Genomic DNA, 27,291 nt, shown 5'->3' with positions numbered 1-27,291 from the left:
GTACATGCTACTTAGCACATATGTCTGCCTCTCTCAAAATGGAGCCATTTCCAGTCAGGGAAGCTTATTAGTTATTGCTGAGCACACAGCAGCCAGCCACAAATACTTGAGTTGGGACAGAATAGGTCGAGGAAAGAGTCCCAGAGTCAGGAAGCATAAGCCCGTGCTGCCATCAAGGATTTCTCAAGATTCCTTCTTGAGTACTTGAGCCTTAAAAATATGGTTTTCTCCCTATGTTACTCTAAGACTTTCTCAGCAAGATAGCCTCATTTGGATCCTGAAGCATCAGATCACTGCTTTATTTTTAAAGATTTGTCAGGTTATTTTTAAAGCTCTTAGGGCAATGGCCAGCACCTGGTATGTGCTATGTAAGTGTTGATTAAAGGAATTAATTAAGTAAAAACCCGCTTGTTTATACAAGTAGGCAGCTGTGGAATCATTGAAGAGTTCATTTGTGTTCAACGTGGACATTATGTTTCACTAAAGCTTGACTAATACGGAATTCATTTGGATTGTGTAATTATTAAGTTCATACTATGACCACTGTGCTAGCTCACGTGGTCAATATCACGATGATGAATGAGATAGTCATGGCCCTCAAAGTGAGGGACTGGGCCGAGGAGTGAGGGGCAGACATGTGTAGAAATATCTCAACTTATTCTGGCCTTGTAGCTTCTTCGCTTAGCTTAAAAAAAAAAAGAAAGACTTGTGCCTTAGTTTCTTCCTCCATTTTCTACTACTGGTAGAGCTTCTTATACTTTCTGTTGGTAAAACAGTTCCTTCCTGTTTCTTCAATAACTTGTTCACACAGATTGGTGTATATAGATGCTTCATGCACTAGTCTCTCGGATGGTTGCTTCTCTAAGAAATCTCTGCTGTTCTGTGGCTTTTCACTTTCGGCTTTTCCTAGTAATTCCTAACAGCTTTCTTGAATCCCCCCTTTTTTATAATTAAAAAAATTTGTTTAGTGTTTATTTATTTTTAAGAGAGCGCAAAAGGGGGAGAGGGGCAAAGAACGAGGGAGAGAGAGAGAGACAGAGTGCAAGCAGGGGAAGGGCGGAGAGAGAGGGAGACACAGAATCCGAAGCAGGCTCCAGGCTCTGAGCTGTCAGCCCAGAGGCTGACGTGGGGCTCAAACTCACAAATGACAAGATCATGATCTGAGCCAAAGTCAGATGCTTAACTGACCAAGACACCCACGTGCCCCTCTTGAATCCCCTTTTACTTGCTATTTTTCCTTCCACATTTTATTCCACTGGATTCTGACTTCTGTCTGATTAACCAGTGTAGATGGAGTGGGAAGTTAGAGGCTTGGATGAGCATAGCTGGCAGTATATAGTACTGCAAAGCAGTAGAAAGAGTCTCAGCCCTGCAAAGCAGAGTGTATGGGGATGTGATACTTTGTGTCATGGTTGTGGAGAGTGATGCCTCTGGGAAATTAACAGATATAGTGTACCATTGGATTTCTAGGTCAACAGAGCAAAAGTAAATAGTCCAGAGGCTGCATCAGTTAGGATTCTGGATGGCGGCAAATAGCACTGAACTTGACAACAGTGACTTAAATAAATAAGGCATTATTTTTCTTACATAATGAGAAGTCTAGTTAGTTCATCATCAGTGTCAGGATTGATACCTGTTATTCTCTTGGCATTTCCCTCATGGTTGAAAAATGGCTGCCATAGCTCCAGTCATCATGTTATATTCAAAAAACAGAAAGAAAGCAGTGTTAATGCCACTCATATTATAATTTTTTTTAATTTTTACATTTATTTATTTTTGAGAAACAGAGTGAGACAAAGCATGAGCGGGGGAGGGGCAGAGAAAGAAGGAGACACAGAATCTGAAGCAGGCTCCAGGCTCTGAGCAAGTGGTCAGCACAGAGCCTGATGCGGGGCTCAAACCCACAAACTGTGAGACCATAACCTGAGCCAAAGTCGGAAGCTCAACTGACTGAGCCACCCAGGTGCCCCAATGCCACTTCATATTGGAGGGAACTGGGCCAGATAAGATTTTGAGAGGGAGAGAAAGAATAGAGAGTACAAAGTTGATACGGTAGAGGGTGTTTTTGCAAAACAGTAACTAGTCTTGGTTGGGAGGACAGGAGTATGGCCTGGGCTTAGAAAAGGCTGTGTCAAATTCCATTCATGACACTTACAAATTGTCATAGATGAGTGCCTCAATGTCTGCACCCTCTGATTTTTTCATTTGTAATTGGAGATGATAAGAGAACCTGTCTTTAGGGGTATCTGGTGACTCAGTTACTTGAACATCCAACTCTTGATTTGGGCTCAGGTCATGATCTCAGGGTTATGAGATCGAGCCCTGCATCAGGCTTCATGCTGAACGTGGAGCCTGTTTAAGATTCTCCCTCTCTGTCTCTCTGTCTCTCTGTCACTCTGTCTCTCTCTCTCTCTCTCTCTCTCTCTCTCCCCCTCTGTCCCTCCCCCTGGTCTCTCTCTCTCTCTCTCTCTCCCTCTAAAATAAAAAAATAAAAGAGTACTGATCTTTAAGTTATCATGAAGATGGAGTGAGTGTAGATGTATAAAGTGTTCTCTGGAACCAAGCACCTGGTGAGTTCTCAGAAAGGGGGGCCTATTCTGTTACCACTACCACTGGTAATTACTGTCATCAGCACCATCATCATCATAAGAGTTAGCTAGAGTCTGTGATACTTTAGAGTGAACAGCAGAAGAGAACAGTGGAATATTAGATTAGATGCAGATCCTGGCGAATGGATCCTAAAGTTTTATTCTTTAACCAGTTGGAGGTTTTGAGATGAAAAATGCCCTGATTAAACCTGTCTTATCTGCCCATTCCGTATTACAACACTTTTTAGCTCCTCATGCTTAAAAAATTTTAAATTTTTGTGCTCTTTAGTTTCCATGTATAGGATATAAAAAAAAAAAAAAACTAGGCCAGGTCAACCCAGAAAATCTTCTTTATCAAGAGTAAATTTGTGATATTTATGACAGAAACACAAGTAAATGGATCTCCAACATAAGTTGACACTGTGAACTGTCTCTAACCCAGTTTTTTAAATGCCATTTTACCTTATAGGTTATCATTGTGAATCCCATTTCCTATTTTTGGTAATAAACTTAACAGCTGAATTTTTGTCTTCATGAGGTTTTACATTTTTGAGTTACCTATGTATTCACTTTGGATTTTGACATTTAATAGCTTCCTGAAATACCAGGGAGAAATTATATCTATGATATAACATGTACTTTAGAGGGAGGAAATAAATGCCACACTTAAAGCAATTATATAGGTAATATTAAAAACATTAAATATGTATCAAAAATTTTAAATGTAGGCTTAAAAGGAAGGTAGGTAAAGACCTAACTTATACATGTTAAGAAACTATTTATATTCTGTTTTCTGATGGGGGGGAAATCTCCTAAAAATGAATAGCCTTTTAATCAAACCTATTAGTTTTGTAATAGGAAGTTCTGCGAGAGACAGATAAAACCTCCGTATTAAGTGTGTAGTGTAAGCTATTTGTCTGAAATATACATCATTACTGTATGGTTATATGTTATTTCTATTTCTATTTACTTTTGGAAAAGGAACTCACAACCTTTCTGCTATGAGGGAAGTACAGGCATATATATTCATTGGCAAGGCAGTGCTTTAAAAAAAAAATGTGTGACATCCGGGGAGATCCTAGATGAGTTCTAGTTAATATTCAAAATGGATCCAGCTTGCAAGCATGTTGCATTAGTTCATGGCTTTTGCAGAGTCTAGCTCAGGACTGTTCTTTCTGCCTCGTTGACAAACCTCTTTTTCCTTCCTTTCTCCTTGCCTCAAGTGTTTTCAGGAATTGTGAATGATTCTAATATCCCAGTGATGCACACGACCTGGGAAAAGTTTGCGGTGACCCTCTCTGATTATAGACCCTTACCCATTGGTGAGATTTGCGGGGGCTCTAACACTTTCTCTTTTGCCAGTACATACCTCTTTTGTTGAGGAATCAAGGCCTCTGGTGGTGGCTGAATGAAAAGGGGGAATAAAGATAAAAATGAAGGCAGGACTGGTTGAAAAATAGAGACAGAATTTTAACGTGAAAACTGTGAACAGTAGGAGAGAGGGCAGCATTGTCTTTGTAAGTGGTTGGTAAGTGGTAAGTGCAGTAACCCAGATGGCCAGCCTGAGAGCTCCACACAGTAAATACTTTCTGTTCAGAGCCTTTCAAGGTGTGTCCATCTATAGATCTGCTAATGGGATGCATGTGATACGAGTCTCCAGGTACAGAGAAACAATCACCAAGAGATAAAACTCCCCACAGAAAAATTAACACAACTTCTTTTATGAAAGACAGGTCACTGTAAAAAGTAACTCTACATACTTATCATCAACTGTTGGAAAAAAAAAAAAAGATTTATGATGACATTGAGGTATGATAATCTCAAATATGCTCTGCATTGTTTTTAAAAGCTTTGTGTTTAAAATTCATAGCACTTTCTAATCCTGATAAAGTAGACTAATTTTCTAGCTTGCTTTGTTCAGTAAAATGTATTTCTAAATCCATTTTAAGCAGCTATTTCTTCAATTTGAGTAATTTTCTCTCAAGTTAATAGATTCCACACAAGCATACCTGACTTTTAATGTTAATATATACTATATATTCCAAACTTGCTAGTGACAATAGAAAGCACAATCAAAATGAAATTCAGTTGTTTGAAGCATATCTAGCTTGTTATTTTGTTAAAATGCTTCTTCATTTTACTCTTCTTTGCCAAAGTATAGTGATACCAAATCACGTTTTACCCTGTATTGCAGTTCCATCTCCCCCTTCCCTCCCCGCAAATGTGAAGGAAAAAAGAGTATGTTAGATATGCTTGTGTCATTTTAAGATAAGATGACTTTAAAAGGACCATATCAACAGAGGACATTTGCTTAACATAGTAAATCCCTACATCAGTACGTTCGGCTGCAGGGGCTGGCTAAAAAGGAAAGCATTGTGATTTTGAGGTATTTGTCATCAGTAACTTGGTTTACAGATCGATGTTTTCACTTTATATTGACTCTAAAACACTTTACTATTTTATCCAAACCATCATACCTACACAATAACAATGCCTGTGGGTATTTCTGGTGTTTTTGTTTGATCATAGGGTGCTAGCCTCATCTCACGAATCTTATTTTTGTCTTCTCGGCAATGCCACAAGCTCTCTGAAAAACAGAGGGTAAGGTGATGGAGACAGATAAAGATTTTTTCTTTTTTAATTTAAGTAGCCAGACTAAGAGAAAGCAAATGTAACTTATATAGCTAAGTCAGTGTCACCTCTGATGGTACAGAGTCCTGTAGAGGAAAGCCTTGGCTTGTACACGCTGCTGTGTCTATAGATATACCACTGTACTGGCACATAGTAGGACTCGGTAGATAAATAGGATATTGAAGGGTTGGGAAAGAGAACGGCTGGGTCGATTTGAACACAGAGCTGTGAGCACAAGTCATAAATAGTCATGAGTCTGTAAGTGTAGTTTTAGAGTTAGTCCTGTGTTTGAAAACTGAAAGCAAGGTCAATCACAGACAGGATGAAGGGCCGGCCAGCTGGCCAGTTTCCTTGGGTGCTAATCCACAAGAAGCCTTGAAACCACTGAAAATGTTCCAGGCAGAGAAAATTGCATGTGCTAGCATTCCTGTACATTATGTGACCAGGATTGGGTATAAGACATTCCAGGGACATGCTCTTATGTTCTCCAAATGGATAGTGTACACTTTTTTTTTTTATTAATTTTTTTTTTTAACGTTTATTTATTTTTGAGACAGAGAGAGACAGAGCATGAACGGGGGAGGGGCAGAGAGAGAGGGAGACACAGAATCGGAAGCAGGCTCCAGGCTCCGAGCCATCAGCCCAGAGCCCGACGCGGGGCTCGAACTCGGGGACCGCGAGACCGTGACCTGAGCCGAAGTCGGACGCTTAACCGACTGAGCCACCCAGGCGCCCCAGTGTACACTTTTTAATAAAGGTGGGTTTAGTTAATTACAGAGCTTTTGTTTGGCTGAGGGAGGATTCAAATTTGGGGGCTGAGCTGAATTGCTTGGATGAGAGAGAATAGTTAAGTGCTGTCACCAGAAATCTTCTTGTTCTACCCCTATGCAGAAGTAAGCCTTTTTTTCCCCCCTAAATAAATGCAAACCAACATGTAAAGGATATTAGTATAAAAGGACATCAAATTGTAGCCTACTCAGAGTGATTACAGACTTTGGTGTCTCATTGAGGCTCTAGACCAGTGCTGTCTAATAGAGATGCATAATTTAAAAAAATTTTAATAGCTACATTAATAAAGTAAAAAAATAGGTGAAAGTAATTATAGTATATTGTGTTTAACCCAGTAAATCCACAATATCTCATTTCAATGTATAATCAATATAAAAATTAAGAAATATTTTACATTCCATTCCATTTTTGTATGCTAAAGCTTTGAAACCCTTTGTGCATTTTACTCTTCTAACACATTCCAGTTTGGATTAACCATTTTGCAGTATTCAGTAGCCACATCGGTGAGTGAGTACTGTATTAGACAGTGCAACTCCAGACTGTGCAAGGGCAGAGTCTCAGCATCCCCCACCTTGCCCCCACCAGGCATCATTGAACTCGTCCTGAAAGGTCCTTTCGTTAAAGTTCTCTCTCTCTTTGGCCAGCATGATACTCTCCGTGTTGATACCACTCTTCAAAAATATTTTTAAGGAATTGTAATGATGTGTTTGTTGAAGTATTCTCCTTTAAAAGTAATGCTTTAGATTGTTTAAGGCTTTTGAATATAAATGCTGTATTTTTTGGTTAACTTTACCTACGGGCTGAAGCATTATCAATGGATGCCATATTTATTTAGACTAATAACAGCTTACAGTTATATTGTAATCGTTGATGACAGTTAGGAGGCTTGGATTGTGGATGTCCTACTTGGCAGCTAATAGGAACCACTTACAGAGAGGACTAGGAATAGTGTTAAAATGTGTTCAAGAAAAGGGTAAGGGTACAGTTGATTATATATACTTGATTTGTCAACTAATTGATAATTTTATGTAGAGTTCGCTTTATTAGTTTTTTGCCTTCCCCCGTTTTCTCTCATGAACACATTGCCTTTTGTTTTTTATTTTAAGCTGAGATAAAATTTCCATAAGATAAACACCTTGAAATTATACAGTTCAGGGATTTTTAGTATGTTCACAAAGTTTTGCAACCATCCCCACTATCTTAATTCCGAGAACCTTTGTTTTAGTTTCAGACCTTCTGGGGCTCGCCTGTCCCAGCTCTCCTTCCCTGATACCCTTACTCAAAAGGGGGAGTGGGAAGAGGAGAGATGAGAACTCAGAAGTGTAGCATGATTTGGGGGAGCTCTTTTTTTTCTTTTTTATAAATGTTTATTTATTTATTTTGAGAAGGGAGGGGCAGGCAGAGAGGGAGACAGAGAGGGAAAGAGAATCTCAGGCGGGCTCTGTGTGAGCCTGACACCAGGCTTGATCCCTCAAATGTAAGATCATGACCTGAGCTGAAATCGGACACTCAACTGACTGAGCCCCCCAGGCACCCCATGGGGAGCTCCTGTCTGAACTGTTAACTCATGTAGATATTTATAGATATCCTCAGGAGCACTAATGCAATATTAAAAATTAGAGGAGGCATAGAGCTAGGTTTAGAAAACATTCTGTTGTGTCTCAGTTTGACTCTTAGTCCAAAATGCTGACAATATGGTCTCATAAACAGTTGAGTTAAATAATCCTTTTCTTTTTCCGAACTTGTAAAATAAAAAAACAAAACAATAAACAAAAACCATTTAGAGTTGTTTGAAAGATTAAACAATTTGAATTCACTCTAAAAGAGATGCTGTTTGCATTGATTGGAACGTCATCTGCAGCATTATTAAAGTTATGAAACTCATTTCAAATAACCTAAGTTTTAGAAGTGAAAGGAAACTTCTTGTCATATTAGACATAACTCAGGGACTCTTGTTTGTGTCAAGCAGTTCTAACACATATCTTTGTATGGTTAACATAATGGTTTAGAAAATTCTCCCAGGGACATTACTGTCAATTACCAAGGATTATATAGTCAGAGTCCCCACCTTGTATTCCATTTGAATCATACTGTTCTGCATTATTTTAAATGGCCACATTTTTATTTTTATTGAGGAGAAGGCAACTGCGAGGAATGTGGTTATCATGAACTAATCTTACCCTTGGGGTATTTGAGATATTTCCTAACTCCGAGATTGTGATTGCTTTCTGATTGCCATTCTGCTTGAACATGCCTTACTGCTTAATTACGATGTTCTGTTGCATTTCTCACGTGACGGACTAGACCAACTGAGGAGTATTTTCAGAGCTCACTATTTAGATCAAAGGAAAGAACTGAGAAAGCAGGTGTTATTTATTTTTCTTTCCTTCTTCAGCTTTTCCTCTCTCTTTTAGGAAACACCCCCGACCCCCTTTTTCATAAAGTTAGCTATTATCCCTGGATCTTGTAAGGCTGTCTTTGTGGGTTTAATTGTCTCCAGACTGAGTATTAGCATCATATTGATACCTCCCCAGAGGCTTTCTGCTTCCATCTTTACTCTGGCCAGTTCTTAAGTCATAACACTGGATCTTGATATCTCACCCCAAATTATTTTCAAGCCTATGTTGATCAAAAGAATACAGTATCAAAGAATGTGTTTTAATTTGGGGCTTCATATTTTTGTACATTATATTTGTTTAAAAAAAAAAGTCCTATTGCAGATTGCAAGTATAAATTAGTGTCAGAATTACCAGAATTACCATACAAAACTCTCTTGCTAACTTTAAGGTAGTTTCTTAGAGAGCGATAGAAAACATGGTGCTAATGAATAATGTGCCCAGAAGCTCTTATTATAGGGTTGGCATGAATTCCACTTAATGACAAGCTTTCTCAAGCAGCAGTTGATTTTAAATCCTATTTTTCATTAACGAAGTATAAAATGTTAATAATACCTTCCATTGTGCTGTTCTTTTGTAACACAGGAGCATGTATCTTCTGTGTTCACCAAGACTGTCTTTAAGATCCTACTAGTAACTTCCTATCTCATAAATAAGATTTGTTCAGGAAATAAAAATGTATGTTTTCCCATTGTTAGCTATATGTTTTTCTAATAATCACATCTGAAGCTTATTATGCAGTAATAGCCTTAAGATATTATTTTTTTTAATGTACTACTGTGGTCTTAATACTAGTTTTTAATCTCTTCTTGTTTCTATGAAGTCTGAATGAGATTTTCAAAATTGAATAATAATTTGATCCGTTAATCTTTTGAAGCTAGTAATTTTATTTTCCTCTCTTTGCAGTCTCTGAGGTTCGCAAATGAATAGAGCTTCATTACTGCAGTCTGCATTTAATAACCATTATCCATTATCTTGTAATTAAGACTCCCTGTAACGAATCATGAGGACAATGCAAAAATACATAGTACATTTCTTTAATGAACTGGAAAATGTTCATCTTGTTCTATTTAGTAATGAGTTGCTGAATAGTCATTAAATCCACTGGAGAATAGAGCTAGATGGATTTTGAAGACTGTCTTGAGTTTGTGGTTAATCTATTAGAATTAAAATTTCATCTTCTATTTTTATCAACAGCTGATTAGAAGTCATTCTGTTTGACCAAATTGATTAGAAGACCATATACAAGGGCAGCTGTTGTTTAATGAAAGTTTTTAATGAAACTGTACCATGGAGACTTGTAATTATAGGCCTTAGAAAAGCTTTGAGTTGCTTTAGACCACAAAAAAAAGTATTGTGCTAGAGGTTTCAGATTAAGAAAATAAAAAAATACAATTGAATGTAATTCTATGAATTTATTATTAATGTTAATTTCAACTAACCACAGTTGAATTCTAGTCTATTTAATGTGTTGCTTTTGACTTTTCAGGCCTTTTATCTCCTAGTTTTGTCATTTCCTTGAAATTGTGGGCACTGATGGAGGAACATTTATATGGATAGCTATTTTAATTGTGAGATATTTTCTCATAAGGGTTTTCCCCCAAAGCTGAGCAGAGGTGAGCTTGGTTAATGTTGGATTTACATGAGCCCTGAGGAGAGTTTATGGTGCTCTGTGATGTGGATAATTTGAAATGTAGCATTTATTTCTCTATGGTAATTTTTTGTTTTAGCAGAGGGGCAAGGGAAGCAATATTAAAATAAGGAGTAAAACAAAAGTGTGTGCCCACTTAGTCCCACTGGAAAATCCATTGTTCTTTTGACAGTAGTAAAATACTAATGTACTTTCTGAAGTATTTTGTGTAATTAAAGCTAGGTCATAGTCCTGGATATAAAGAAATAGCTGTATGCCCGAACTGCGATTTTAATCTCTTGTGTGGTCTCTGACTCTCAGTTGTTGTCACGAGATCCCACACACCCCAGACTCTAAAAGTTACACGTTCTAAAACACACATCGACACCCCCTACCCCCAAATATCACTACTGCCATCTGTCACGCTTCCTGTCCCTCACAGAGTTTCCTTAGATGGATCCATTTATTATCGTTTAAGGATGTGTCTCATCCTTCTGTGCTTCCAGTGTTTCTTCTGATGGCTGTACTCTTTCTTCTGCCCTCTCGTCTTTACATTTTATGTCTTCTTCAAGGTTCATACCAAATTCTATCTGTTCCGTGAAGCCTTCATTTATCATTTTAGCTAAAGTGAATTTCTGCAGGCCTTTCCAATTTTTGTTGACCATAAGTTACTTGGCATGTACCTGAAACACCTTAAATACTATATATAATTTGTATCTTTATCTATACCTGATATCTAGACAATAAAGGCTTGTCTTGATATTTAAGAACTTCCTGACATGTAAAGAGCTTGGAAGTTGTCATTTCTGCTCTTGGAGGAGAAAAAAAAAAGATGAATACACTGAAAATCAGTGGCTTTTCCCAGACCTTGCAAAGAACTTAGGCCTCAGGGCAAACTCCCACTCTGATATATGGAGAGAGGGACTCCTGAGAGTCAACTAAGATCTGCTTACTTACCTGCAAGAGCCATAAACTGGCAAGAACACTTAAGTGGTAATTAAAAAAAATTTTTTTTAATGTTTATTTATTCTCGAGAGATAGAGACAGAGGATGACTTGGGGAGGGGCAGAAAGAGAGGGACACACAGAATCCGAAGCAGATGCCAGACCCTGAGCTGTCAGCACAGAGCCCAATGTGGGGCTCAAACTCCAGAACCATGAGATCATGACCTGGTCGAAGTCAGACGCTCAAACGACCGAGCCACCCATGTCCTCTTTAAGTGGTAATTTTTTGACCACTTGTTAGAAGCTGCATAGGGTGCTGGCATATTTGTGGGTTTTACCTCATGGAACCCCAGGTTCTCACAGTGAAGAGCCAAGAAGTTTCTTCTCTTGGCTATCACAGGGTAAGGGGAAGATAATCTTTGCAAAATATACACAGAGCATTCTCCTTAACAAAGACCTGCTCTCCAGGACAAAAGAATTTGCTCGAGTTTTATCTCACCTGGGAGGGCATTTCCCTTTCACTCTTCCTGCCTCATCAAAGTAGGAGAGAAAAGCTAATACACATTTGTGAAGGGTACAATCTAGGCACATTGGTCCACTAAAAGTTTAACCATAGGATTATGAAATACTTGTTTTCCCCTATACATTATCACTACACCAACAGGGTTCCAGTAATTAGTGGATTGTAGATAACAGAGCTAAAAGACAGAGACTCTCTCTGAGGAGGAACACTTAGGAAACCCAAAGTAAACAGGATGGACCACAACAAGGATATGATGGCGCTTGAAGACTTTGGCACTGGTGATTACAGCAAACATAAAATACAGCTTGGTTCCTGATTAGATTAGCATAAAATCTGACACAAAAGGTCTGTTCCTAATGTCATACTGACTTTCAACAAAAAATTACAAGAGATGCTAAAACCCAAGAAAAAACACAGTCTCTAGAGACAAAACAAACATCAGAACCAGCTTCAGACATGATATAGATATTGAAATTATCAGAGATATTTAAGATAATTTTGACTAATATGTTAATAATTCTAATGGAGAAAATAGACAACATGAAAGGATAGTTAGTGTAAGCAGGGAGATAGAAACTCTAAGAAATATTCAAAAGGAAAAGCTAGAAATCAGAAACACTGGAACAGAAATGAAGACTGCATTGATGAGCTCATGAGAAGACTGGATACAATGAGTGACCATTGAAGATAGATCCAAAGAAACCTCCTAAACTGAAGCATAAAGAGATAAAAGGATAAGAAAACAACAACAACAAACAAACAGAACAGAAAACAGTGGGGTCCTGGGTGGTTCAGTCAGTTAAGCATTTGACTCTTGGTTTTGGCTCAGATCATGATATGTTTCATGAGTTCAAGCCCTGCATCCATCTTTGTGCTGGCAGTGGGGAGCCTACTTGGGATTCTCTCTCCCTCTCTCTCTGTCCCCCCACCACTTGTGTGCTCTCTCTCTCTCTCTCTCTCTCTCTCTCAAAAATGAATAAACTTTAAAAAAAGATTTAGAAAAACAATAAAAACTGAGGGACAATTTCTAACGTGTAATACATATATAATTGGGATACTAGAAGAAGAAAGAGAAAATGGAGCAGACAACATATTTGAATTAATGGCCAAGAATTTTCCAAAATTAATGACAGATATCAAACCACAGATCCAGGAAGCTCAGATAACACCTAAAAGGATAAATATGGGGGGAAAAAACCCAAAAAACTATACCTAAATATATCATATTCAAACCAAAGGAAACAAAGACAAATTGAAAATCTTGAAAAAGGCCAGAGAAAGAAAACACCTTACCTATAGAAGAAAAGGAAATAATTACAGTAGACTTCTCATTGGAAACCATGTCAGCAAGAAGTGAGTAGAATAAAGTACTTATAGAATGAACACTCATAGTGTTCGAAGAAAAAAAACCCAAGCAAGAAATCGATATCCAGTGAAATTATCCTTCAGAAGTGAAGGAGCTCAGACATGTATAACTGAGGGAATTCACTGCCAAGCAGGACTGCCCTATAAGAAATGCTGAAAGAAGTTCTTCAAGGAGACAGAAAATGATATATGTCAGAAATTCTGATCTATATATAAAAAAAGGAACATCAGAAGAGAATATATGAAAAATAAAATTACTTTTCTTTCTCAATTAATCTAAAAGATAACTGTTTAAAATAATAGTAAGAATGTACTGGGCATTTAATCCTGTATGGATGGGATAGAAAGGAGGAATTAGGAATACTTTGTTAAAAGATACCTCCCAGTATCTAGCGGTATGGTATTGAAGTAGCAGTATAGTATTGAAGATAGACTTAAATTTGTTAAAAATGTATATTGAAAACTCTAGGGCAACACTAAAAGAATGTATAATAGAAAGTATAATTGATATGCTGAGAGGAGATAAAATGGAACTATAGAAAATGTTCAATTAAAGCTAGAGAAGGCAGAAAAAGAGATGTAAAAATAAAGACAAAAGTAAGACAAAAAGCCCTATCTTGATGAATGTTTTATCTGAATTTTAGAATATGTAGTCTACTGTTGTTTTTTGTTTTTAGTTTCCTATACATGTCAGTTTGATCATGATAATTGGTAACTGACTGATAAAGCTATTCGAGTGAAATACATCTTTGCTCATATTCTACTTGTTTGAGTTATCAATTACTGAAAGAGGGGTTTTGAAGTCTCCAGCTATAATAGTAGATTTGTCTGCTTCTCTCTTTAGTTCTTTCCAGATTATGCCTCATGTATTTTGATGCTCTATTGTCAGGTGTATACATGTTTAGGATTGTTATGTTTCGTTGGAGAAATGGCCCCTTTATCATTCTGTAAAACCCTTTTTTTATCCCTGATAATGTTCCTTTTTCTTAAGTCTGCTTTGTCTGAAATTAATATAGGTTCTTCTGCTTTACTTTGATTAATGTTATATCTTCTTCCATCCCTTTATTTTTAACCTTCTGAATCTTCATATTTTTTTTAATGTTTATTTATTTTTGAGAGAGAGAGAGAGCCTACTTAAACAGGGCAGGGACAGAGAGAGAGAGAGAGAGAGAGAGAGAATCCCAAGAAGGCTTCATACTGTCAGCATGGAGCCCGACGAGGGGCTCGAACTCATAAACTGCAAGATTATGACCTGAGCTTAACCTACTGAGCCACCCAGGTGTCCCCTGATTCTTTATTTTTCAAGTGGATTTCTTATAAACAACATATAGAAGGGTCTTGTTTCATATCAATCTCTGATTTCAACTGGTGCATTTCGACCACTAACATTTAAAGTGATTATTGATTTAGTTGGATTGATACCTGCGAGGAGAAATAATCCCAAATAAGCCTGTATCTATCAAAGAAGTAATTTTAATTTTAATTTATTTTGTAAATATTATATAAAATAGTAAATATGTAAGTATATATTTATATAAACTATGTTATAAGCTATGTCATAAAACTGTATTTTAATTCTAGAATATTATAAAATAATTTTATTATTTAATAATTTAATAAATTATTAGAGAAAAATTAAACCCTTCCAAAAAGGAAAGCACTGACTAAAGATGGTTTCACTGATGAATTCTACCAAACATTTAAGGAAGAAAGAATATCAATTCTGTACAATGTCTTCCAGAAAATAGAAGAAGAGAGAATGCTCACTTTGTGAGGCCATCATTACCCCAATACCAAAACCAGACAGAGACATTGCAAGAAAGGAAAACCATAAATCAGTATCACTCTTGAATATAATGCAAAAAAATAATCTTCAACAACATGTTAGTAAAATGAACTCAACAATGTATAGAAAGAATTATATACCACGACACAGGGGGATTTACTCCAGATATGCAAGCCTGGTTCAGTGTAATGTAATTGACCATATCAATACACTAAAGAGGAAACATCATATGGTCATATCAATTATCACAGATAAGGCATATGACAGATTGTAACATCTGTTTATAATAAAAGCTCTCATCAAACTAGGAATAGTGGGGAATGTTCTTAGCTTGGTAAAGAAAATCTACAAACTTTAGCTAACACATGTATGAACAACTAGACACTATCCCCAAAGGTCTCCCTAAGAAGAAGGCAAGAGTGTTCTCCCTCACTATTCCTATTCAACACTGTACTGGAAAGCCCTACCTACTGCAAGAAGATAAGAGAAGGAAATTAGATAAATACAAATTGGGAGGTGTGGTAGGCTAATAATGGCTCCTAGAGTTCTAACCACATCTCCAGAATCTGACTATTACCTTTTTTGGGGAAAAACAAAAAAGCCTTTGCAGACATGATTAAGAGTCTGGAGATGAAGTGATTATTCAGGATTATCCAAGTGGGACCTAAATACCATCACAAATGTTATTATCAGAGAGAAGTAGAGGGTGATTAGGTTTATACCCAGAAAAGAAGGCCATGAGAAGACGGCGGCAGAGGTCAAAGTGATGCAACCAAGGAATGCTGGCAGCTAGAAGAAGCGGGGCGAGTTCGGGAACAGATTTGCCCTAGAGCCTCCACAAGGTGTTCAGCCCTGTGGACAACTTGATTTTGGACTTCTGCCATACAGAACTGCGAGAAAATAAATCTCTATTGTTTTAAGATACCAAGTTTGTTATAACTTGTGACGACAACCACAAGAAAAAATTTACAGGAAGAACGATATAAAGCTGTCTTTGTTTGCAGATGACATCATCATTTGTGGAGAAAATCCCCCCCAGGCTAACAAACTCTTGAAACTACTAAGTGAGTTTACCAAGGCTTCCTGGTACAAGGTTAATATAAAAAGTCTATTGCTTTCCTATCCACCAGCAGTGTGAACAGTTGGAATTTGAAACTCAAAAAAACTATCACTTGTAACAGCAATCCATAAATTGAATACTTAGGTATAATCTGACAAAAATATGTATGTAATCTATACGTGCACCTATTAGACTGGATAAAATTCAAAAACTGATGACACTAATTGCTCGTGAGGATATAGAGCATCAGGAACTCTCATTCACTGCTATTGGGAGTGCAAAATGATACAGCTACTTTGAAAAATAATTTGGCAGTTTCTCTCAAAGCAAAATGTGGTTTTACCATGTAATCTAGCAGTTGCCCTCTCTGTATTTGCCCAACTTATTTGAAAATTTATGTCTACACAAAATCCTGCATATGAGTGTTTGTAGCAGTTTTATTCATCATTGCCCAAAACTGAAGCAACCAAGATATCCTTTAATAAGTGAGTGGATGAATATAATTGTGGTACATGAATACAATGGAATATTATTTATCAATAAAAAGAAATGAACTATCAAGCCATGAAAAGACACCAGTGAATCTTAAATGCATATTGCTGGGGCACCTGGGTGGTTCAGTCAGTTGAGAGTCAGACTTGGCTCAGGTCGTGATGACACAGTTCGTGGGTTCAAGCCTCACATCAGGCTCTGTGCTGACAGCTCAGAGCCTGGAACCTGCTTTGGATTCTGTGTCTCCCTCTCTCTCTTCCCCTCCCTCACTCTCTCTGTCTCTGTCTCTGTCTCTGTCTCTCTCTCTCCCTCTCTCAAAAATAAATAAACATTAAAACATTTTATTAATGCATATTGCTAAGTGAAAAAGCCAGTCTGAAAGGCTGGATGATTCCAATACATGACATTCTGGAAAAGGCAAAACTGTTCCAATAGTTTATGATCAGTGGTTGCCAGTGCGTGTGGGGGAAGATGAAAATGTGAAGCAGAGTTGTGAATGTGTTGTGTGTGATACTGTAATGGTTGATGCATGACCCTGCACTTTTGTCAGAACCACTAGAAGCTTCACAAAATGTGACCCTTAATGTATACAGATAAAAATATATATATATAATTTAGGAGATTAGGGGATTCCAGGATAGAATGCTGGCTCTGAGCAAAGAATCTATGTTACACATGTATGAAACAGCCTTACTAAAGGAGGTGGGAAGAAAGGTGCTGACCCACATAACACTATAAATGAGGGTGGGCTGTAAGGCTAAAGGCAAATGAAACTGCACATTAGCACTGTGGAGTAGTTGATAAAGTTACTTCCCATGGTGTGGGTAACAATTCTGATAGTGCTCCACATGGATACTGGATGTGCGCAGTTAAATAAATGAATGACAGATGGTAGGTGCCAGGTTCCTCACTGTTGAAATGGCAGTTTCCAGAGGGGGAAGGGGCTAGAATGATCCATGTGGTGATGAGTCTTGAGTTGGAGACATCAGTATTATGCATATGTAGTGTAATATAGTTAAACATGGAATTATTAATAGATGTGTATATATAAGTGGGTTAGTATACACATGTATATTTCTTTGCTAGGCAGCTGAGAGAGCCAGAAACAAGCCCCTGCAGTAACAGTGAGTATGCCTAGCACCAAGATTTGGGGTGGGTTCTAATACCATTCTCTAATAAAAGTAACTAGGGCTTATTCTCAGACTGGGGCAGAAAACATAAAAGATGAGCTTGGAGCATTTGGCAATACCAGAGTAAGTGCTTAAAAAATAAAAATGCTCCATGGTGGAGGTGTGTCAAAGGTATATAGGAAGCAACTGAAAGAGCTCCCAGTGGCCAAAGGTAGAACCATTTGAGCAAGAAAATAATGAACTGGATTATAAACCCAAGTATAATATCTCCGAGTCTGTACTGCTAGAAATGATCATAAATATGTACATGGGAGCAGGCCAGTCTCCCATGCAAGTGTGGGATTCACATAAGGGCTTCTTTCCAAGGGGTACAGTATGGAAAGTAGAGAAAAGAGAGTGACTTTGCAGTGGACAAACGTGGCAAATCCTACCTCCCAAGTGTTTACAGTCGACATCAACAGTGGTAAATCATGTCAATGGTAGGTACGCTTGATGTGATACTGTGAGAATGGCACTTTACCTCTGTGGTCTTCCTCCCCAAAAACCCATCACCCCAGTTTAATCAAAATGAGAGATATTTCAGACAAGTCCCAAATGGGGACATTTTACAAAATACCTGACCAGTGCTCCTCAAAACTGTTAACAGTCATCAAAACAAGGCAAGTCCAAGAAGCTGTCACAGCCACGAGGAAACCATGGAGATATGACAGATGTACACATCATACTATCCTGGGTGCAATTGGATTCTAAGTAAAACTAAGGAAATCTAAATAAAATAGGGATTTGGGTTAATAGCAATATGTCTATATTGCTTCATTAATTGTAACAAATGTACCATATGGATAAAAGTTTTTAATAATAGGGGAAACTGGGTGTAGGGTTTATGGGGATTCTCTGTACTAGCTTTACAATGTTTCTGTAGATTTAGATCTGTTCTAAAATTTAAAATTCATTTAAAAATAAATAAAATAATGTATTCTTCTGAGTCACCTGTCCAGTTTTGTTACCTGAACTGGGATGAAACTCAAAACTGTCTTTCCTTTCCCATTAGTCAGTTAAAGGTAGGAAATATTGTAGATTGCTTTTTCTTGGTAGCTGTGGCCCTCTATTTACCGCTTGATCCATCCATCCATCCATCCATCCATCCATCCTTCCATCCATCCATCCATCCCTCCATCCCTCCATGTATCCTTCCTTCCTTCCTTCCTTCCTTCCTTCCTTCCTTCCTTCCTTCCTTCCTTCCTTCCTTCCTTCCTTCCATCCATCTATCCATCCATCCAAAATTCATTTATTGAGCCTTGCTTGTGTGTCATTCTCTGGGGATACAGAGTGCATAGAAAGATATAGCACCTGCCCTCAAATGTGCTTACCGTACAACCAAGAATGAGAGACAGACACTATGTGTAGGCCACTGTTACTACTCCTGGACTTTTGTTGCTATCATGATAGGTATTCTGCTCTGCTCCTCCCAAATATGTTAGGAGGAGAGTCTTCTCCCTTATCCTACCTCCAGATTCTTTCAAAGGAGTTTGGCTTCTTTGGTTAACTTTAAATTGTGTGATTTTTAAGTGACCATAGCTTTTTTTAGGCCTCCAAATGTGGCCTTGGACTTTTATCTTAATAATCTTTTAAGATGCTTGAAAGAATTTACATGATATCCAGTGTTGTACCCAAAAGCTTTCTAGTGAATCAGAAGACAATGTCACACTTTAGGAAATCACATCTTGGTCTTGGTCTCATTGTGAATTCTTTGGAGATGTTCCCCTCACCTCTTACATCTATTTTTTGGAGGCTTTAATCTCTTCTCCTTGGTTGTCTTTTTTCTGGGGTGGTAGTGACCACACGTTGGTTCTGTAGTCCTATTCATTTGTTCATTTATTAATCAACTCAGCTCATGCCTACCTAAGGGCCTTTCTTTGCACTTGCTGTTTCCCTGCTTGTGATGTTCTTTTCAGTGATACCTTTCATTCAGTCTGTATTTGAATATCACTCCTGAGCGATGCCTTTATGATAACTTTATTTAAATATGGCTACCTCTCCCCAACTCCATCACTCTCTATCTCATTACATTGCTTTTTTCTTCATAGCACTTACCTCCACTGACATTTGTTCTATATTCATTTGTTTATTGTCTTTCTCCTCTAGAAAATCTGCTTACAAGGGTAGGAACTTTATTATTTTGTTTTGTGGTCTGTCTTCCGCATCTAGAACAGAGTCTGGCACATAGTAAGTGCTTAGTGGATATTCGTTAGATAAATGCATGCATGACAGATATATCTCCATTTCTTCCAGTGGGTCTATAGACCCACAGGAAAAAAAAAGGCTTCTGATGACCTGCTTTCATAAATCAGAATTTCTATCACATTTTTACGCATTGAAACCCTACCTAAGTCTTTGATTCATTTATATTTGTATAATGCTTGAGAGTTTTCAAAGCGCTTTCATATAGATTGTCTCTTTTAATTCCTTGTATAACGAACACTGTGAAGCAAGTAAGAATTTTCAGGCGTATTTTATAGGCAAGATGGTTCAGGAGGTAAAACCAGGTCTTCTGACTTCTAGCCTATCAAGTAATTACCCAGGATTTATGTTTCATTTCCACCTGCACCTAGAATGTATGCTTTTGAGGGCAAGGGCTTGAATTATTTGTTGTTATATTTTCCACTGTGCCGCACACACAGTGTGTTTACAAAGGTGTGTCGATTTGAACCTTCCCATCCACAGAATAGTTGTGGAAGTATCTTTCCATTTGAAACTAAAGGGGAAAGTTTTAGCCATTTCTTTCCAACATTTCCATTGACCACTTCTTTGATGCACCTTGGGAGAATCCCAGACATTAGCCTTACCTGTGGTCCCACAGACTCAGTGGGCTAGAGCCATGAATTTGCACAGGAATCCCCTAGGAACCTTGTTTATATTCAGATTCTGATTCAGTTGATCTAGTGTAGGACCTGAGAGTCTGCATTTTTAGCAAGCACCCCCATGGTACCCATGCTGCTGGTCTGTGGGCATGTTGAGTATTTCAAGGTTAGATAACCACATTAAAGATGGAATCCCTATTTGGCTACCTGACTTTGTGACCCTAGGTAAGTTTCTTGGAGACACTATAATATTGGTTAAGCTGTGTTTTTTTGGTTAGAATTCTACCCCGTTCCCTTACTAACTGTGTGACCCCAAGCAGGTTATTTAACATTTCGTCTTCTTTTTTTAAAAAAAATTGTTTTTCAACGTTTTATTTTTTGAGAGACAGAGACAGAGTGCGAGAAGGGATGGGGCAGGGAGGGAGGGAGACACAGAATCTGAAGCAGGCTCTAGGTTCTGAGCTGTCAACACAGAGCCCGACATGGGGCTTGAATTCATGAACCTTAAGATCTTGACCTGAGCCGAAGTCAGACACTCAACCAACTAAGCCACCCAGGAGCCCCATTTTAACCTTTCTGTATCTCAATTTTGTCCTTTAAAATGGGGATCATATTAGTACTTAACTTATGCAGGTGTTGTGAGGAATGACTGAGTTATTACTTGTAAAGCACCTAGAATAAAGAATAGTGCATAACACACAGTGAATCTTAACTGTTATTATCATTTCTTTGTCTCCTGGGCTATTCTGTTAAACTACATCAATAGGTTTAGGATGCATTTGAGAGACAGAAAGTTGTTTAAAGTATTTGTAGGTTATGAAATAGTTGATGTCTTTCGTGAAATTCCTAATCTCGTTGGAAGATACACAGCTTTCATTACTGAACAGCGCGGTACAAATAAGCTAGTGGTGATTCTTCTTGCGTGGTCAGAGCCGTACTGAGTACTTTCTGTCGAGCATAAGAAAATGAGGGGAAAATGAGTGGGCACTGCAGTTTTGTAGTAAAGTGTTGTGATAAATGATATTAAGCACAGGGCATAAAATTGTTTTTATTCATCTTAGTTATGCATTAAATAAACCAACTTGATTTTAATTGATGATATGGAAAGATGGAGGCAAGGGCCCTAGGAATCAGAATCCATTCGGTACTTAATTCCATGCATCTTCTAGTAAGGGGGGGGAGGGGTGGAAAGTATGGATAGAATTATTTTAAAGAGGGATTTTCTTCTTAATTTTTCAGATAGCTAATGAAAAATAAAGTTGTGTTCCTCAGGAAAAAAATGTACACAACTCATTTCTTCCGCTGACTAAGATGTGTAAAAAATAAAATTTTAATTAACATAGAGGGTTTTTTTTCCTTTTGTTTTAGGATCAGATTTTATTAAGACCTCTACTGGAAAAGAAACAGTAAATGCCACTTTCCCGGTAGCTATAGTAATGCTACGGGCCATTAGAGATTTCTTCTGGAAAACTGGAAACAAGGTATATTATTGCCAGCAAATCTTTCTTCGGAGTAAAGATAATGTTATTTATAATACTAGTTACAGCCACAAAAACTGTCTTTATATGCAGAAGGTGTGAATGAGTTACCTTTATTAAGATAAATGTTTAATTTACCTTTCATTACAAAAGAACACATTCATGGAGAAAAATGTGCGATTAGCAGAAAGTGAGTGTGAGTGTGGGAGTAAGTATGTGTGATCAAGATGTAAACTCACTTTATGTCCTTTTATTAACTGAAGACAATTTTATCACTGACAAGAGATTCCTAAATGGGTTCTTTAACGAACTAATTCTGCTGCAACACAGAGGCTTTCTGGTAAGGCGTTGGCCAGCGAAAACAGGTTAATGCAGAAATTAAACTTCCTTGAGGAATGGAAAGAATTGCAGAGTAACATTTATTGAATGATAAGCTGTGGTGGTGATATGAAAAGTATGCAATATAATGGGAAATAATCTTTTCCTGTCATTATTGAAGGACACACATAAATTGGTTTTTCTGTTGGGAAACCCCCGGTCCAGAAAAACTTATTACTTTTAATAATATGAGGTGAAGAGAAAATTCTCGAGGAGATGAACTTATTAAACAAAATAATGAAATGCTGTGAAACAGCAGGGAAAAGGTAGCTAGACGTTATATAGCTCTTGAATTAAATATCCATTTTTGCGTTTTATGGCAGTTGGATGTGCTCTTTGGAAGACTGTTAAGCTGAGGAGGGTATGTGCTAGCTTTTGTCAGCTTTTCGAAAAATAATACATATTTTTTTGAAACATAGGAAGTTAAAAAGAAAAATGCGTATGAGGTGTTTTTTTAAAATGAGTTTGGATTTTCCTTTTAGCTTCAAGTTGCTTGTTTAGCTGCAAATTATCTCAAAGGATTTTTTTTTTTTTTTTATATCACTGGAGAGAAAGGTTGTTTTGTTTTATTTTGTTTTGTTTTGTAATGAGACTGTCCCTTCCTCAGAAGACATCTTTAAAAGCTGATCTCTGGATTACTGCTGAATGGAAACCCCCCCCAAAAAAGACCTTTAATCCTGTGCCAACTGGATGTGATGACTGTATATGTCACTGTACCTTCAGTTCATTTTGGAACTGGAGCCCCTTTTCAGAATGTTCTGGGTTTCAGAGGAAATGAACTTCTTCCAGAATTTTCTCCTTCAGAATAACTTCATATCTTAAAAAAGTACAAATAAGAATGCTGTCTACTGTGACCTTACTTATGATAGTTGACTCAATTTGAGTAACCTCTACTTGGTAGCCTTTCTGCATTGATCCAAATTAAAAAAAAAAAAATGTTTAGCTCTGAAAAAGAGAATTCTCTCTTTGGCCCTCCCACCTGAGACCACTACTATTCATTTAGACCAGTAGTTCCTATTTTGTGCCAAAGTACAACAAAATAAGATGTTCGATGCCTGGGCCCTCATCCCTAGAACTTCTAGATCAGGAGTAATCCTCAGGCATCTGTGTGTCTCATAAACTCCAGAGTCAGGATTAAAACTCACCATTAGAGACCCAATCCTGTTGTGTTCTCAATAAACATTGATTGAGTGGTTAACTATGTGCCATGTTAACCTGTGTTAACAGGGATACAAAATGAACAAGTCCCTTCCCAGGAGATCTCTTAGACAACAAGCAAAGAATTTCAGTAGAAGTTTTAAGTACTCAATATCCTAGGTCAGTGTACAGTAGAAGGGACACTTCACTGTCTTCCAGTACTTTTCTTTTACTTGTATTGACCCTTTCCTCAGCTAACAAACAAAGTTCACCCCAGTTTTATCAACAGTGGACCGATACAAGTCAAATCATAGTCATTATAATCACGTTTGATTTCACACGGTGAGGATCTGTGTCTCGGTCTACAAATCAGGTGCATCCTTTCAGGTTGTTGACAAGTTGCCTGGGCAGCCGTTAGACTGTAAACTTTCTACATCATTGATTTAAGGGGAGTTTTAAAATGTGATGGGCCGTCTTCCAGACCATGATTAGTGTCACTCTGAGCAGCAGAGGTTTAATATTTCATAACTGATTTCATTGCAGATTTATGTTTTCCATATTCTCTCCCTTAAAAAAAAAAGGATAAACTTATGCTAGAACCTCTCTTTAGAAACATTGCCAAACAGACTTGCTGACACAACTGAACTATATGGAAAAATCTATATGCAGCACTGCCTAATTGACAAAAATGCTCCTATGATTAACATGTATGCTAATATAAGCTAATTGATTTTGGGGGCTTCTTCTCAAGAAATAATCTCATCCTATTTATCTCCCCCACTCGCCTCATGTCCCTGCACTCTTTCAGAGCCAGTTGGGCTCCAGAGGAATAGACAGATAGGGTTAGGATCAGTGTATAGCTGCTGCTTAGTCATGTGGCCATGTGTGCCTGAGGCAGGGAAACCAGTAAGGAGACCGACCGATATTCCATATGAGAATGAATGAGGGTCTAAACTAATACGGCAGAAGTGAAAGCAGAGAGGAAGTGTGTGTGGTAGATATGGAAGTTAAGGAGAGAAGATTAAGGACTTGACCATTGATTGATTGGGTTTGGTGTGGTGAGGAAAATGGCGGAGTCTAGGTTAACTCTGAGGCTTCTAGTTTGGGTAAATTATGGGACCTTGCATTTATCATCTCCCTTCTCTAGCATTCTTTTAGCAGTTAACCCCGTGTTGGTGCTACCTATCGAATCAACAGCTCTTAGTGTTTAAATGCCTGAGCTTTAGTACTTGGCCATAGAGTGTTTTCTTGATTGTTCCCATCTATAGATACTCTACACTACTGGATTCGAGTTCTGGAGACCAGTAAATCCAGATAAGCAGGTTTTACTGTTTATAGAACACATTTATCCATTTCTAATGGATTTGGGGACATCATTTGTAAACATCAGATACTGGCTGACTTGTGCTGTTTTAAGTTCACCTGCAAAGACTACTGAACTGTGAAGAGTTCCTACACTGTCTTTTTCTGCTGCACTTATTTAAGTGGTCTGGCTGCTTTATATAACTCTTTCTACTTACAACTTAGAAGAAAGTCCCTGCAGTTACATTGATGAAAACAACTGTCAACACTCCTTCCTGATTGCTGCCAGTTTGGTTAGTGTGGCCTCACTGATTCCCTCTTCTTATTTTGAATACATGTGTGTGTCTTTTGCACCTCAGGATGAAGGGCTGAAAGGTGACTAGCCAGGCTCACTGGTAGAAATGCAGAATGAATGGGCTTTTGTGATATCTGTTTTCCTTGTTTATTGACACCTCTCTTGTTTATCCCCAGTTCACAGCTATAGTTTAGATGGTTGAGGTTTATGACTTTCCAATAAGTGCAATGTTAATGAGGGTTATTAACGCTCATTAGTGTCTCCTCAGAAGCAGTGACATTCTTCCCATTAATCTTAGAGAAGTCATTTTGTACTGTGAATGGGCGTGAGCCAGCGATCTAAGCTCTTTTGCTGGGTAAAGTGAAATAGACTTTAAAAAAGAGAAGGAGAGAAAGAGAGAAAGAGAATCGAGACCCTGTATTAATGCGCTACCAGTTTTTAAAGTACTCCAGTAACAAACATTGTTCTCTTTCCCACCTTCCCTTTTAGATCGGCTTTAAACCAGCAGGAGGCATCCGCAGTGCAAAGGATTCCCTTGCCTGGCTCTCTCTCATAAAAGAAGAGCTAGGAGACGAATGGCTGACGCCAGAACTCTTTCGAATAGGTGCCAGTACTCTGCTTTCTGACATCGAGAGGCAGGTGAGTAATAATCCGTTGTCCTTGGCACAAATTGGCAAGTGTGTTTTTGAGAAAGAAATGAATAACCCCTACTGGGCTATGAGAACTAGAGATAAGAATTCATCGGATTTACCTCATCGTACCCAAAGTTCTGTTTTCTTCCAAGCAAACCTGCACCTGAAGTAGGCTGACTGCAGAGTCTGCTGAAGTGCATAATAATGTAGGGCTTTAGAATGAAACATCAATTAAATTATTAATTATTATTTAAAAGTGTAAATATTAACTGATATATATGCTATATAATCATTATTAATTAACTGAATTCTGATTTTCCTCACAGATTTACCATCATGTGACTGGAAGATATGCAGCCTATCACGATCTTCCTATGTCCTAAATCAGACCGATTCCAGAAAAGTTCTTTACAACGATGTTTAAAATGTGTTTTTCTACATAACTGCTAAAATTATTTAAAGTATGAGGGAACGAATAGGTAACTGACGGTTTGTTTGTTTTTTTTCCCTTCAAGCTTTCACTGAATTTAATTCAAAAAATAAAAGGAAAAAACAACTAATCCATACGTGGTATTCTTTTCAGGCACATCTGAAATGGTTCTAATTACTTAATGATCTGCATTGTTAATTTTGTGAAGATTTCCTCTTAAAAAATTCTGAGTAAAATATTAATGATAACTTTGATGACATTAAATTCTAAGGGGAAAAAAAATGCTAAACTGCCCAAGAAATGTGCTTTAGCCAAAGAAAATGGAGCATTCCAGAGCTGCCAGCCGTACTCTAATGACTCCAGGACTCACTGACTTGACACTAATTTCCTGCCATGAAAATCTGTCTTTAATTTTTACAACAGATACGCTCTTTTATTAATTGTTTTGCTAACGAAACGTCTGTCATTGTTATATGACATTATGGCTATTGCCTTTTTAAAAAATCTCTGTAGTTTATTGTTTTGGAAAGGAACTATAAATTCTAATAGTACATACTGAACAAGTAATCCGTTAAACATACAAAAAGGTTTTATCCATGACTTTGTGAATGTCTCTAGTAGAGCCTTTGTATATTTATATCATAAAGCACCTTAGTAACATTATTAGTGAGTACAACTTATGTATATATTCTGAAACTTTTAAGATTTTCTGGCATCGTGATTGGAGAAAAAGCAGCAAACACTAACGGAGCATTTAATATGTGCTAAGCTCTTTACATAGATCAATGTATTTAATCCTTATTTCATCCCGAAAACAGAACTGATATTATCATCCTTTTATACAGATGAGGGACTGAGGCACAGAGAGCTTAAGCAATTTGTCAGAGATCACAGAGCTCAAAATTAGCAGAGTCAGGAATCAAGCCCGGACAGACAGTCTGGCTCCTGAGTCTGTGCAGTCATGCCATGTATCGCTGTCCCTCAGCACACACAGAGCTCACTGTCCACTCTGGGGATGGTTATCTACTTTGTGGTCTACTCGGTCCTTTGCTCTTTGTCTCTTCCAGGTTTCCATCTCTGCCATTTTTGCTTGCTGGCACCTCTACCGAATTATAGTGCCTACGTCTTCTTAAATGGGGATTTTCATAGAGAGAATCTTTTATGCTCCCTGAACGAGTCTCCAGCTACTCGTAAGTGGGAAACCCCACACTGGGCACCCGTCTCGGTTTCATCCCATTGCTGAATTCTAGCCAGCCTCTTCCTCTTTCTAGCTCTATGACCTTGGTTCAGTCAGTTCACATTTCTGGACCTCAGCTTCTTCATCTATAAAAGAAAGGGGTTGGGCAGGTGACATCAAGGTTCTTTCAGACCTAAAATTATATTACCCTGAGGGTAATTACAACAAATTCTAGAAAATGTTTTATGGCTATAAAGAGAAAACACT

General features: G+C 37.8%; 1 protein-coding gene across 3 annotated transcripts in view; it reads left to right on the top strand.

Annotated features, from left to right (window-relative positions):
- Nucleotides 1-26,442, top strand: part of DERA (deoxyribose-phosphate aldolase) — a 118,325-nt gene extending 91,883 nt beyond the window's left edge. For all 3 annotated transcript variants that reach the window (XM_019452087.2, XM_053894702.1, XM_053894703.1), the window contains 3 exons: nucleotides 21,564-21,676; nucleotides 25,275-25,424; nucleotides 25,744-26,442. In XM_019452087.2, coding sequence (XP_019307632.2) covers nucleotides 21,564-21,676; nucleotides 25,275-25,424; nucleotides 25,744-25,800 — 320 coding nt within the window. In that variant the 3' untranslated portion in view covers nucleotides 25,801-26,442. The remainder of the gene's footprint in view (nucleotides 1-21,563; nucleotides 21,677-25,274; nucleotides 25,425-25,743) is intronic.
- The last annotated feature ends 849 nt before the right edge of the window (nucleotides 26,443-27,291 follow it).

This window comes from Panthera pardus, unplaced genomic scaffold (genome assembly GCF_024362965.1).
Source record: "Panthera pardus isolate Hobbes unplaced genomic scaffold, ASM2436296v1 HiC_scaffold_6, whole genome shotgun sequence".
NCBI classification, from domain to species: Eukaryota; Metazoa; Chordata; class Mammalia; order Carnivora; family Felidae; genus Panthera; species Panthera pardus.
This window is presented reverse-complemented; position numbering and strand designations above follow the sequence as displayed.